General features: G+C 44.4%; 1 protein-coding gene across 1 annotated transcript in view; it reads right to left on the bottom strand.

The window, feature by feature from the left end:
• The window catches only part of T265_01947 (hypothetical protein), a gene marked incomplete at both ends in the record, with an annotated part of 18956 nt that overhangs the window by 5446 nt on the left and 1737 nt on the right, over positions 1-11773 (bottom strand). The window contains 8 exons of the mRNA XM_009166085.1: positions 622-1102; positions 1887-2095; positions 3785-3913; positions 6518-6866; positions 7640-7815; positions 9564-9891; positions 10009-10205; positions 10252-10551. Of these exons, the coding sequence (XP_009164349.1) occupies positions 622-1102; positions 1887-2095; positions 3785-3913; positions 6518-6866; positions 7640-7815; positions 9564-9891; positions 10009-10205; positions 10252-10551 (2169 nt within the window). The remainder of the gene's footprint in view (positions 1-621; positions 1103-1886; positions 2096-3784; positions 3914-6517; positions 6867-7639; positions 7816-9563; positions 9892-10008; positions 10206-10251; positions 10552-11773) is intronic.

Raw genomic sequence — 11773 nt, 5'->3', positions numbered from 1 at the left:
ATATATATATATATATATCCGATGGGTTCGATACGAGACTCTGTCAAAGCTTAACCTCGTCAAGTTATTCGCGATTACCATCATCTTTCTTGGAAAACGGATGAAGCTATAATGGGGAATAAATGTAGTTAACCTCTTATGACCGCTAACCAAGTCGAGGGTTAGATTGAGGGGAGAACTACTGAAATATTGAGTGCGTCTGCACAGTGAAGTATGAAAGTCAAATAAGTCATGGTTGTACGGCAGTGAAGCATCGGTGTTGAACACTGATGTCATGCTGTCGATGATGATGATGATGATGATGGTGATGATGATGATGATGTGCACATCCGTGAGCGCGCTTGCTTGGTATTGGTGAGCGTCTGCTGTCTCCGTACATCTACAGAGAAGCTAAGAACCACACACCCCTTGCATTGGACTGCCAAACTCTTGTGCGGTCAGTGGAAGACTGACGATACCCTGGAGCACTACTTGCTGACAGAACAACTAAGGTATGTACTGGAGCAACGTACGGATGCTGCTTTTCTACTATTGTTAAAATGTGTGAGGTCACCTAGAGAAGAACACGATTGAGTATTTTACAAACCAACTAAAAAAACAATGAGGACAGTAAACACAAACCTGGAAGCGAAACGAAAGGCCTGTTTTATTGTTCTTCGGGAACAAAAAGCTTTCTCTGAATTGAATCAAACCGGTGCTACCCGGCCCACCTCCTTCTTTGAGTAACTGGAGATTGTATAGACCCGTACTGGCTTGTTGATCGTTAACTGACACGTGGGCGTAATACGGCGGAAGTGACCGTTCATCAATCCGCTCGAACTGTCTCTCAAGGACCCGTGCCAGAAACGAGGTTGATGGAGGCCAGATAACAGACTGAAGGATAGTTAGCCTCAAATTTTCACTCGGTGGTGGTAGTAGAACTCTGCCAAAAAAATCGGACATGTCCTCTTTGAGTGGGGACACGGCCTGCCGGGTAGTTATCCAGTGCCGAAAACAACCTCCACTATCTTTGATCTTCTTTCCGTAAGAACGACGCAACAAAACGGACTTGGATCTGTGGATAGGAGGCGAAGCGAGACACGGCGCAGTGCGTTCCACTTCACTTGAAGAAGGTAAAGAATGACCAGGGTATTACGCAAGACAAAATGCACATATGCTGTTGCAATTACCACATATTATAATGCGGTAAGAATGCTACTGGATGATAGTGGTGAGAGAACCATGCTTGAGTCTGTCAATGCGAGGATTTCAAAGCGTCACTTGGGAAGCAACATCTGTTGGTATGGGTTGCTTTAGCATTACACGAGATCTGAGGAAAGCACAGTATGATGGAATTCACACATAAGGATGGCGGCTGGCTAGCGAACCGCTCAGCACAACTGGAGCCTTCATATCTTCATGGTCCTTGGCTTATAGATCCTTTGTGTTCAATATTCTCAGAAATCTGGCATCTATAGGAAAGTTATCGAGCCGGAATTTCTGTAAATCAACGCTCGATATACACAAACTAAGGCATTTCAACAGGGTCAGTGATAGGTTCCACTATCAATCTGCTATCCTATCGAAGATAAAGCTACCAAAAGCCGGCACCTTGATACGGTGGTTGGGCTTGAGCGCTGTTGTGGTCATGAAGATTACAATGGATATGATTTCATCCCATAAGTCTCAAGAATGCCTGAGGGAACGAGTATTGTGCCACAAGGAAGCCTTGGAGAATAGAGAAGCGATCCCCCCTGGGAAGAAAGTGTTTTTTTTCCTGGCGATCGGCGACAGATTGCAGTCAGGAGACTTGGAAAAAATAGATAAAGTCATTGGAACAAGCCTTATTAATAGTAGCTCGATCTGCTAATCAGAAGTCAACTTAACATCTACTGCAGAACACTCACAAAAATAGTAGTGGAGGAGAACCAACCAGTCGGACCATGAACTCGGCCAAGCAGTTCGGATAGAATGTAGTCGGTATCACAAAGTAACGACCGTAGGGCAAGCGGTTCAAGCGCAACCAAACAACACGACTGTTCCGATAAACAGAGTTGATGACAAGATGTACAGGTTCGTTCAGCGATCGGATTGGAACAGTTCGGTTAGCCTCGACCTGAAGCACAGAAAAATGTACTGTAAATGACGTAAGGATCTACTGTTCTCAGATAATTTTTTAGCAAAAGAGCCTCAACTTTATTCACCATTACGATATGATATTTATTCATCCTTAAATGCGTAATTTTTTGTATTCGGTAGCGGCTTACTAACGGCATGGTGCGCCAGCTAGACTTGTTTACAACTTTGAGCGCTTGCACTATACTACTTATTAGTAGCTCAATTCGTACACTTAACAACTGTACAGTCTGCATATGAAATCGAGTCTCCCAGAGGCATGCATGCGCATATCTTAAACTAGAAGTGCACCGAACGCCTAAATCGGCCGATTTTCCTACCACATCGACGGTCCGGATCGATTGACTCACACGTACTGGCAGTCCGAGCCTACTGAAGCGAACGACGTGGTGGCTTTGCATCAAATTTGTGTGGTCGACCAGATTCAGTGGATAGAGGCTGCAATCATCGGTGCTAAGTGCAGGTTATTCTCACTTCTTGATGGTGTTGTATAGAGCTTAGTACTCCGGTAATTAAGCTACCCAATTGATTCATTAATGATTAGGCGCCGTTTCACGGAAAAGTATTCTGCTTGTCCTGTCAGCATCCAAACAGGATCACCTCGCTCTTTGATTATTTAGCTATAAGATGGAGTATCGATCACACTCCGCTATCACCAGTGTTCTACAAACGTTCTAGGAACTGACCATTTGGTTATGTCAACTCAAGGTCCTCGCACATTGTAATCTATGGTTATGAGATTCACGGGAGTTTTAGCGAGAACTTTAGGAGCTTGTGTTCTACGCGTTGAGCTGCGCAACTTGGTTGCAAACAGTCCATCACTAATCGAGGATCTATCCTCAGTGTGCAGTCAAGTGGTGCGTCTGTGTGAATACCCAACTGCAACGGAATTGACTAGTTCGGCAAGGAACAACGGTTGTCTGTACAACCTGAGTAACTAATGTTTCCATTGGTAGCGGGTGGGCAGGTCTGTTGTAAAGTGTGGCCCAACGTCGGTTAAACTAATGATGGGTGCTAGTTGAATGTGTGACTGGGACGATGTTTTAACACCATCGGAAAACTGATCTGATTCCTCACGCTTCTGTTTCAAATGCAATTACGAAAATCCACAAATCTGTTCAGACACTTTTAAGCGCAAAGGACCAACTATACGGAAGAGAACATTTCCAACGCTCTTCATTGAGACACCTACTTTTAACAAAAGCGATGATGAATTTTTAAATGGGCGATCGTTTTTCATAAAAATATGAGGAAACGTACCACCTAAGCCTACTGTTATCTATACATCCGCGACCAGTTTCGCTGCGAGAGGGATGAGTAACCAAACCCGAAAATTTGCAGCAAGAAATACGTTTTCCCATCTCTTGGTAAGGGGATCCTGATAGCAGAAATATACCAAAAAATGCAGAACCACAAGTAGTAAATTACTTGGAACTATATCATGGCCCGTTTGAGGGATTCAATTAGAATGGGGCCGATCGCTGAGAACGATACGGCTTTGATAAATCTCACTAGGCATTTGCAGTTAGTGAATAAACGGTTACAATGCTCAGTCAAATGCAGTCCGTAGTTCTACCAGGACAGTTCATACGGATTGGCAAGATTCACCTACACTCAAATTTCAATAACCCCTGAACCATAGTAGTCACAGTTTAACAGTGTAACTTACACGGAATACACTCATTCCAATATGATATAGCCCGGTTGTGGATGCTAGCCGCTCCGGGCTTCTTTCCGTCTTTTGAAAGAGATATATGACCAAGGAAGTAGAGGGTCGACGAGGAACATCCAATGCGAACTAGGGTAGGTAAGGAAGATAACAAGAGCCTATAAAATGCATAATAACCAAAGAAGCCGCAGAAATGTGCGCAGACCACGAACATTATGAAAGTTGTAAAAGCTCCCCAACACCCTCGTTGGGCCTCGGCATGCTGTGTCATTCAACAACGACCCAATTAGTGGCATCCTTCTTTCTACCTAGCCACCCAACGGAAGAGAGTAATCAGTGCACACAACGACATAAAGAATGGACCGTTAGTTTACCAGCGCCCATAGACTTCAGAAAACCTAGTTTTCATTGTAACCTTCGTCATATTATCCGCAGCTGGCGATCCTGCATCCGATACTCAAGCTGCGGACCCCAGGTACAGGCCGCGTGTGATTCAATCTTTTTTCATCCAATGAATGTCACAGAGACACTTTGCTGCTCCGGTAAACTGTACATGCTCAAACGGGATGATCGAGGCAGCACTCACGAACGTACCCTACGACTACAGCAAACAGACTCAGCAACCTTATGAGTAGTGTATTACGTCTTTACAGGCATAGCGATATCTCAAATATAGTAGCAACTGAAACATGAGGCGACCTGGTGCAGCAAATTCTGTTGCTTGAAAGCATAATAAACAGAAACTCAGCTGGGTTCCAGTCTCGCTCAAAGCCAGATTGGCTTGAAAATGAGTGTATTTCGCAGACATACCACAAGTTACCATTTGTCAGCCTGCCCGCCTAACATGAAAACGAAATAACATTCAGTGTATGTGACCGCCTTACTTTATCCAAGTAGCAAAGGTCAATGAACTCCCTACAAATGTCAATGCAGAAAGTCATTCCTTACATAATCAATTGAGCCGACTAATTCGAATCAGTTTGCATAAATTAGTTTCAAATAGTCCGTCCGGTTCCGTAGGGTCGCATCATTTATTTGATTACTCTGAAGGATTCAAATGACCCTAATGAGTCTTGGCACTGTCTTGCTAGAACCGTCCGGAGCGGCAATTCTAACGACGCCGACTTGAAAACATAATGCGGTAATTGAAAAAGTAAGATTTGTCAACTGGAGAGATTGTCACCAAAGTGAACGCAGTTAGGAGGACCGTTAAATATCCAGCGTTTTGGAAACCAAAGTATATACGGAAAATGAAAATAAGCGCCTGAAATCATGTGGGCATCCCCATAGGGTAAGTTGTTGGGGCGTTAGTACCAGGTTGTGTGGTCCATTTATGAAGCGAAACGGAGGAAAATATTAACTCTTGTAAGAACATCCGGTTCATTGAGAAGCCCTAACTACTGGAAACTGTTTTGTCTATAATTCCTAGTACTATGTATGGTGATTTGCTCACAGCTAGGGCAGGGAGAGAACTTGCTACTGGATGCGAAATGGTTATACTGAGAAATTATCGAAGGTTTTTCCAAAACGGAGGGCCAAAAATTGCAGGAATCAGCCACTGCATTGTTAAGGCGGAAGTCTGTACAGTCCTTTATTTGGAAGGTAAAAGTTCCCGAGAACTGAAGAATAAACATGTTAATTCCTCAGATTGTTTTACTCTCCAAGAAGAGAAGACACGAGAGAAATGCCCAAACTATCGACCTGAACTCATTGGTCGACTGTCACAACGAATATTAAACGTCGTAGACACTGCTGATACACTATCAAATCACACCAACAAAATCTTGGCTTGTCCGATAAGTTGTTTCTAACAGGCAGCAGGCAGTGCTACTCAGTTCGCAGATGCACTACAAATACAGGGCGGCAAAACACGCCTTCGCCGTTGTAATAAATATATTTTTGTGTAAACTAGCTTGTTTTGTGCTCCCCATTCGTGGTTGTCTACGCAGCACTTGTCCTTAATGACCTACGTGAAACGGAATGACGACTGTGAGAAATTCACCGTGGTATGCATGCATAAAAGAGTATTTAAAATCTGGTGCGTTAACACCACACATAGTGGAATAGTTCCACCATACATTCCAGAAATCCGTAAACAAGACCTGGTCAAAGGTGAAATTTTATTGTTTCAGTGTAAAAAGGGCCTTGTGAGATTCGGGTCACTCACGCATCCAAACACAGATAGAAGAGCATCCGAGGTGAGTTGATAGTTCCATGTACGCTAAGGTGGTCCCACGAGGGTCAGCTAATGCGTGGTCTGGTGGTTACCTGTTTGATACTACTTGGCATTAGGTTGCGTGAAAGAATTGTTTACGGCCAGTTGGTGCGCGCCAAAAAGAATCAAAAGTTTTGCACAGTTAAGCTTTTAACGATACAAACTAATGCTTCCTATTAATATTAGTAACAGTACTTGGAGGATATCACCCATTGAATTTCACCTGATCACCTACGTCGGTAAATAAAAACATCTTGCACACAACGGTGATTACAGAGTGCATACAAAAGGTTAATGTGGCGGAACGGCATACAGAAAGAAAGCACGATTAACTCTCTAACCAAGCATTGTCCAAAGCTTTTGTATTACAGTTTAACACCTTGTGATTCTTTCGTAAAGTCATAAATCATACGTACACATGGGAAAATTAAACCAAGCGCCACGTGAATGACAACTTGTCAGGGAATAAGTGATTCAACACACTGAAGAGATGAAACGACAGAACTGGAAAAACTCACCTGAGGATTATTAACGAAGGTATCGTCACAGTTTAAACAACCACCACTCATTTCATTGGTCCAGCAACTGTGGATGGTAAAATCTGTCCATAGTTCTCTCAGTCGAAGAGGGGAAGGACGATCGCTGTCAAGAGAATGACCATATTCCGAAGGAACCACCACCAAACGACCATCACGTGCATGACAAACGACGTCGGGTGGAGCCATTCTTATTGGAGGAATGAACTGAAACCAGGCCTTGCTGTCCCCAGAGAGGCTGCCGTTACCCATCGGCGTGTAGCAAAGAACAACATAGTTGAATTGTCTTAGGAAGTCTTCAAACCGCATCCAGAATTCTCCGTTTTCCGCACTGTCATTAGTACAAAGCGAGTGACAGAAAGAGTGGTCAACGAGATCCCAGTCCTGTGAATCCAAAAACCAAGAAGCAAGAGAACCTGGCTGAACTCGAGTAAGCCGGTTATGAGCGATCAATCCAAATAGCCACTTATGTGACTTATTCACGATGAAACCTGCTTATTGTACTGATGGCAATCAACAGGTGCATTTTCCACACTGGGTCTATAATTCTAAGGGCTACCTATGTCTGCGTTATACCGAAAGATTTCAATAATCTCGATATACAGGTTCATCGGGTCTGCGGGGCGGAGATCCTTCTACGTGGTGATCTGATAGAAGCTCGGCTGTGGAAAAGTGGGTAGAGCCAACCGATGGTAGCACGAGTGTGGGGTGAAATGTATGCAGTAGTCACCTGAGTTCACATATGCATACATGTTTACGGTGCGGTGTCAAGGTCAGTTAAATTAGGCTGCGTTCTTCTCACCGTCTTCAGAAAAATGAAGTAAGTTGCACGTCCAATAATCAGGTGAAACTTGCGTTGGAAACCGATGGCTAGAATGACTGCGGGGTTTTTGGGTTTGTGGTATGGGGTGACCTTGCCGAACATTCACCGAGCCATTATACTCACAGCAACGTACTTACCATTTATTTTCTCGCATAAATCCAGCCCTCCGGCTACCTACTTGCAGCCGGGAGGAACGCCAAAAACCGCTGGGTGAAGACAACCGGTGAAACCAAGAACAATATTAACTTACGGATGATCCCTCGGAAAAAGCTCCTTTCCACGTTCCGTGTCCCCATGGATTCATTAGTCGGACCAAACGTACAAGTGAGTCATCGTTGGAAGATCCTGAATCTGCACTTCGTTTGGTCGGCACAGCACACAGTCGGGTGACCGCATAAGCATGCCCAACGATCAATCCCAATTCAGTCTCTCGTTCACACCCATCAGGGTCGTCTGTCTACGAAAACGACAAGAGAAGTGAACAACGGCAGCATTTCAGAACAGCAAAAGCTGCGCATTTGAAGTGTCACGCTGTGACATAAACTAGCCTGTCAGCAGAAATCACACACAGGAGCCACTTAAAATTGATATGCACATGAAGACAACAAGGTATGTTGGTAGGGAGAATTCAATTAGTACTTGCTCAAGTATTTTTCGAAACTCGCTATTGAAAGCCTGTCCAAAGGACAGATTCAGTATTCAACTGCTCGCCTTGGAACATACGAAAAACGGATATATCATAAAACTCTGACGTGTATACCAACCCAGAATACTGTGCGTTCTCCCATCTCATTACTTCTTGAGCTTCTAAGTATAGTATGAGTGCGACCACGTGGGATAACCCAAGTTGATAAACAAACGTTTCGGCTCCGAGTTGCTGTGCCACATGGTCCTCAGATGGAAGACTGCAATTTGCCTAGTTGGGTCTGGTATCGCGAACTGCGAGCGAACTTGAAAAATAAAAGCAAACTAAGAGGATAAACTATGTAGATGACATTCCGAGCTTTACTTCGAATTCTGATGGCCCAGCAGTGACAGATCATCCGTGAATTCATCAGCAGATGTAAGTGCATACCAGCCGTGTTGCGGCGATTGACTGAGGTTTGGTATGTCCCTATGAGAGTAAGTCAGAGGTACATAGTGAGTGACCTGACAAGATTAAAGCAGCAGGATCAAACAAGACTCAGGAAATTCAGATTTCGCTCAAATGTGCAGCCAGTACTGAGTTGTATGCAAACAACCAAACAGATTCTGTGAGACTTTGGTGAATAATGCAGGAAGTGTCGTCCGACTTGAACTGCACATTGACTTTGCGAAGAGAAAACGGGGACGAAACTAAGGTATTCATTGTGATATCCCTATCGAAACTCCAAATCACGTCGTAGGGTTCAAGGCCCTGATAAAAACGTTGCTGCTTTTGTAAGATACGATCCAGAAGGAAATTCAGACACATTAATTTAATCGTACTCACTGGAGGGTGGGTGGCCCAAGGAACTTGAAGCTATCAGGTAGATCAAACTTGTAATAACTAATACATGAAAAACTCCATGATACCAAATGTGCTCTATTTTTATCGGCGAAAAATTTCAGTAACAGGAACCCTAAAAATATTGACGTGAAGTAGAGCAATCATCTGAAGCTACAATGGACACAGCCGTGTGGAACCAAAAGACAGAAAGTTTGGACCACAATCACACTGTAATCTGCTTCAAGAAACAAAGGGCTTGCAGCATTGGGCGCTAACATACATTTACCACTCTTCCTAAGTGCGTCCAATGCATCCTGGAGCTAATCAGCAATGATATAGTCTCTTTTTTACGAATAGTAGATGGCCACATCCAAAAATAAACAAAGCAAAGAATAGGTTGTATTAGAAGGAACCAAGAAGGCTATGAACAATGACAATAATAATCATTCAACCATAATACCCTTCAGGTGAATGAGTGCCATGTCCCCCCGAAGGCAGCACGAGAGCTGAAGCACTGCCAATTAGTTCAAGTTTAGACAACAGCAGTCGAGATACCGGAGTTGGGTTCGAACCACGGATCTCCTGGTCAGTAAATTGGCGTCCTAACCACTGAGCTACCTCGAGCTCAAGATGGCTACATACGTCACAGACGGTGTGCAAAAACATACCTAACTCATGAACTAAGAACTTTAGGCATTGCAGTTGGGGGGAATGTGCAGAGGTAGCAGAAGTCTTACCGAGATGGCCGACGCAATTAGTGTCTTGGTCAGCTGGTTCCTCAATAACAGTTTATAGATATATTCACACAAGGTTTTATTCTTCCAAACCGGAACAGGATGTAGTAGAGTGGCACTTTGACGAGAAACACCACAACAAGAAAGAGATACAGCGAGTTTCGATTCATCGAGAGGTACGTTCAGAGACGGTGGGAGGTCTGGTGTCACACACAACCGAAGATCTGTTCCAGTCTGGTTGAATTCGAGACATTCCGTTAAACCACCGGTAAAATCAATGAGAGCATCGGCTAGTTCGCCGCCTTCTAGCGCTTCGTAACTGCCTAAAAGTCTGGAATCAAGGAAGAGTTATAATGTTTTACAGCGAACAACCTGATGGATGGATGCAGAAAACCAACGAGATGGAAACAGAACTCAATACAAACAAACAGGTCGATTTGCTAGCTACTTGGCGTAAGCTTTTTCCAGAAGCGAACACCAAAACTCGTCGGAGTTATACGAGCTGCAATACAATAGTTCGCCATTCACTGTTGGCAGAAGATCATCCACAATCACATGGACCCAAGTACCGAAACGCCAAAACCGAAACTCAAACACGCCACAGTATGCATCCCAGGAGTTCAGTGGTGGTGTACAAATGACAACCTGAAGGGGAAAAGTCAAATTCGGCGTTATGGGCGTCATCTCTCACTTTCTGAAATACGCCTTTGTGTAACGAAAGACAGGCGCAGGCTGCAACGAACCAACAATTTCCAAGACGGCCCTGCCGACAAGCTGCTGGACCGTTTGCAGCTACGAAACACGGATTGCTGACCAAATCGGAAGGACGTTGCCATACTATTTCGAGATGTCTGATATTGTTGGTCTCAGCCGTGAGACTACTCCGGACTGCCGGGAACTCTGGATCCACAAATAGCATTCCTGTTTTTCTGGACCGTTGCCGTAAACGGTCCGCATTTTGTCTCCTGTATTTCATCAATTCGGAATCATACTAGTATCCTAAAAATAGGTAAAAATAGAGCAAGAGAAAGCGGAAGACCTGGTCAAATTCAAGTTTGGATGTAAGTGTCAGGCTGCCATATTGGCTTATATTGGCGACTGGATGAGGGCTTGATCCTCAAGACTGAAGAACAATAGCTGAGAAATTGGTGGCAAGCGAGAACTGCAAGATGATGTATCACAATCTAGAGGTGTGGCATAATATCCTCTGCGGAGATAATGCGATTGGAATTCTTATATTTGGCAACGCAGCAATATCTCAAGAAAGGAGTGACTGGAAAATTAAACCAAGCTCTGGTTAACTAGCTGATCATTGATGTATTGACCCCGTAGAAACGCAAACAATATAAAATAATCTAAATAATTCCGCCTCGTGGTTTGGCATGCGCTTCACACCGGCAAAGTGTAGAGTGCTACTACAAGACTGGGTGAACTCGAACCCTAGCCTCATGCTTGCGGATGAACCGAATGAAGTAGTAGACAAATTTGTTTACCTGGGCAGCTATATCAGTCCCGGTGGTCTCGTAGGAGATAATATTTCCACCCGGATTGGGAAGGTCAGAGCAGCTTTTGTGAACCTACGTCACTTGTGGCGTAGGCGTGACCACTGCTTCTCTGTCAAGGGTCGAGTTTACAATGCTGCGGTGCACTCCATAGTACTATATAGATCAGAAACCTGGCCGCTGCGCGCTGAGGACGTCAAAAGACTTTCAGTGTTTGACCATCGATGCCTTCGGAGCATTGCTCGAGTATGGTGGGAACACCAAATAAGCAATGCTAAAGTTCGTCGAATGGTACTGGGGAGAAATAACTCACCCTCGATTGGTGAACCGATCACACTGCATATGTTGCGCTGGCTTGGCCACGTGCTGCGTATGCCAGTCGACCGAATTCCTCGAAGAGCTCTTTTCGCACAACCACGTGAAGGGTGGAAGAGAGCTGGAGGCAGTCAAACAAGGACTTGGCAGCGAAGTATAAAAGCCAGTACCAGCAAACTCAGCTGTGCTGGTGATTACCATCTTCCTGGATGGGGAACCCGAGACGGGCCACATCAATGGTTAGAGACACTGTGAGACATGACCCAGTCGCGCCCTCAATGGTGCTTATATAATGCATTCAATGCATAGCTCCATTCCCAATTCCCGCACTTAACAGTTCATGCGACAGTGCCGTATTTACGCACTAATTTATCAGCACCCCTCAAATGGCAAGAA

Source organism: Opisthorchis viverrini (assembly GCF_000715545.1).
Source record: "Opisthorchis viverrini unplaced genomic scaffold opera_v5_22, whole genome shotgun sequence".
NCBI classification, from domain to species: Eukaryota; Metazoa; Platyhelminthes; class Trematoda; order Opisthorchiida; family Opisthorchiidae; genus Opisthorchis; species Opisthorchis viverrini.
The sequence above is the reverse complement of the archived record's forward strand: the minus strand, read 5'-3'. Positions and strand labels throughout refer to the sequence as shown.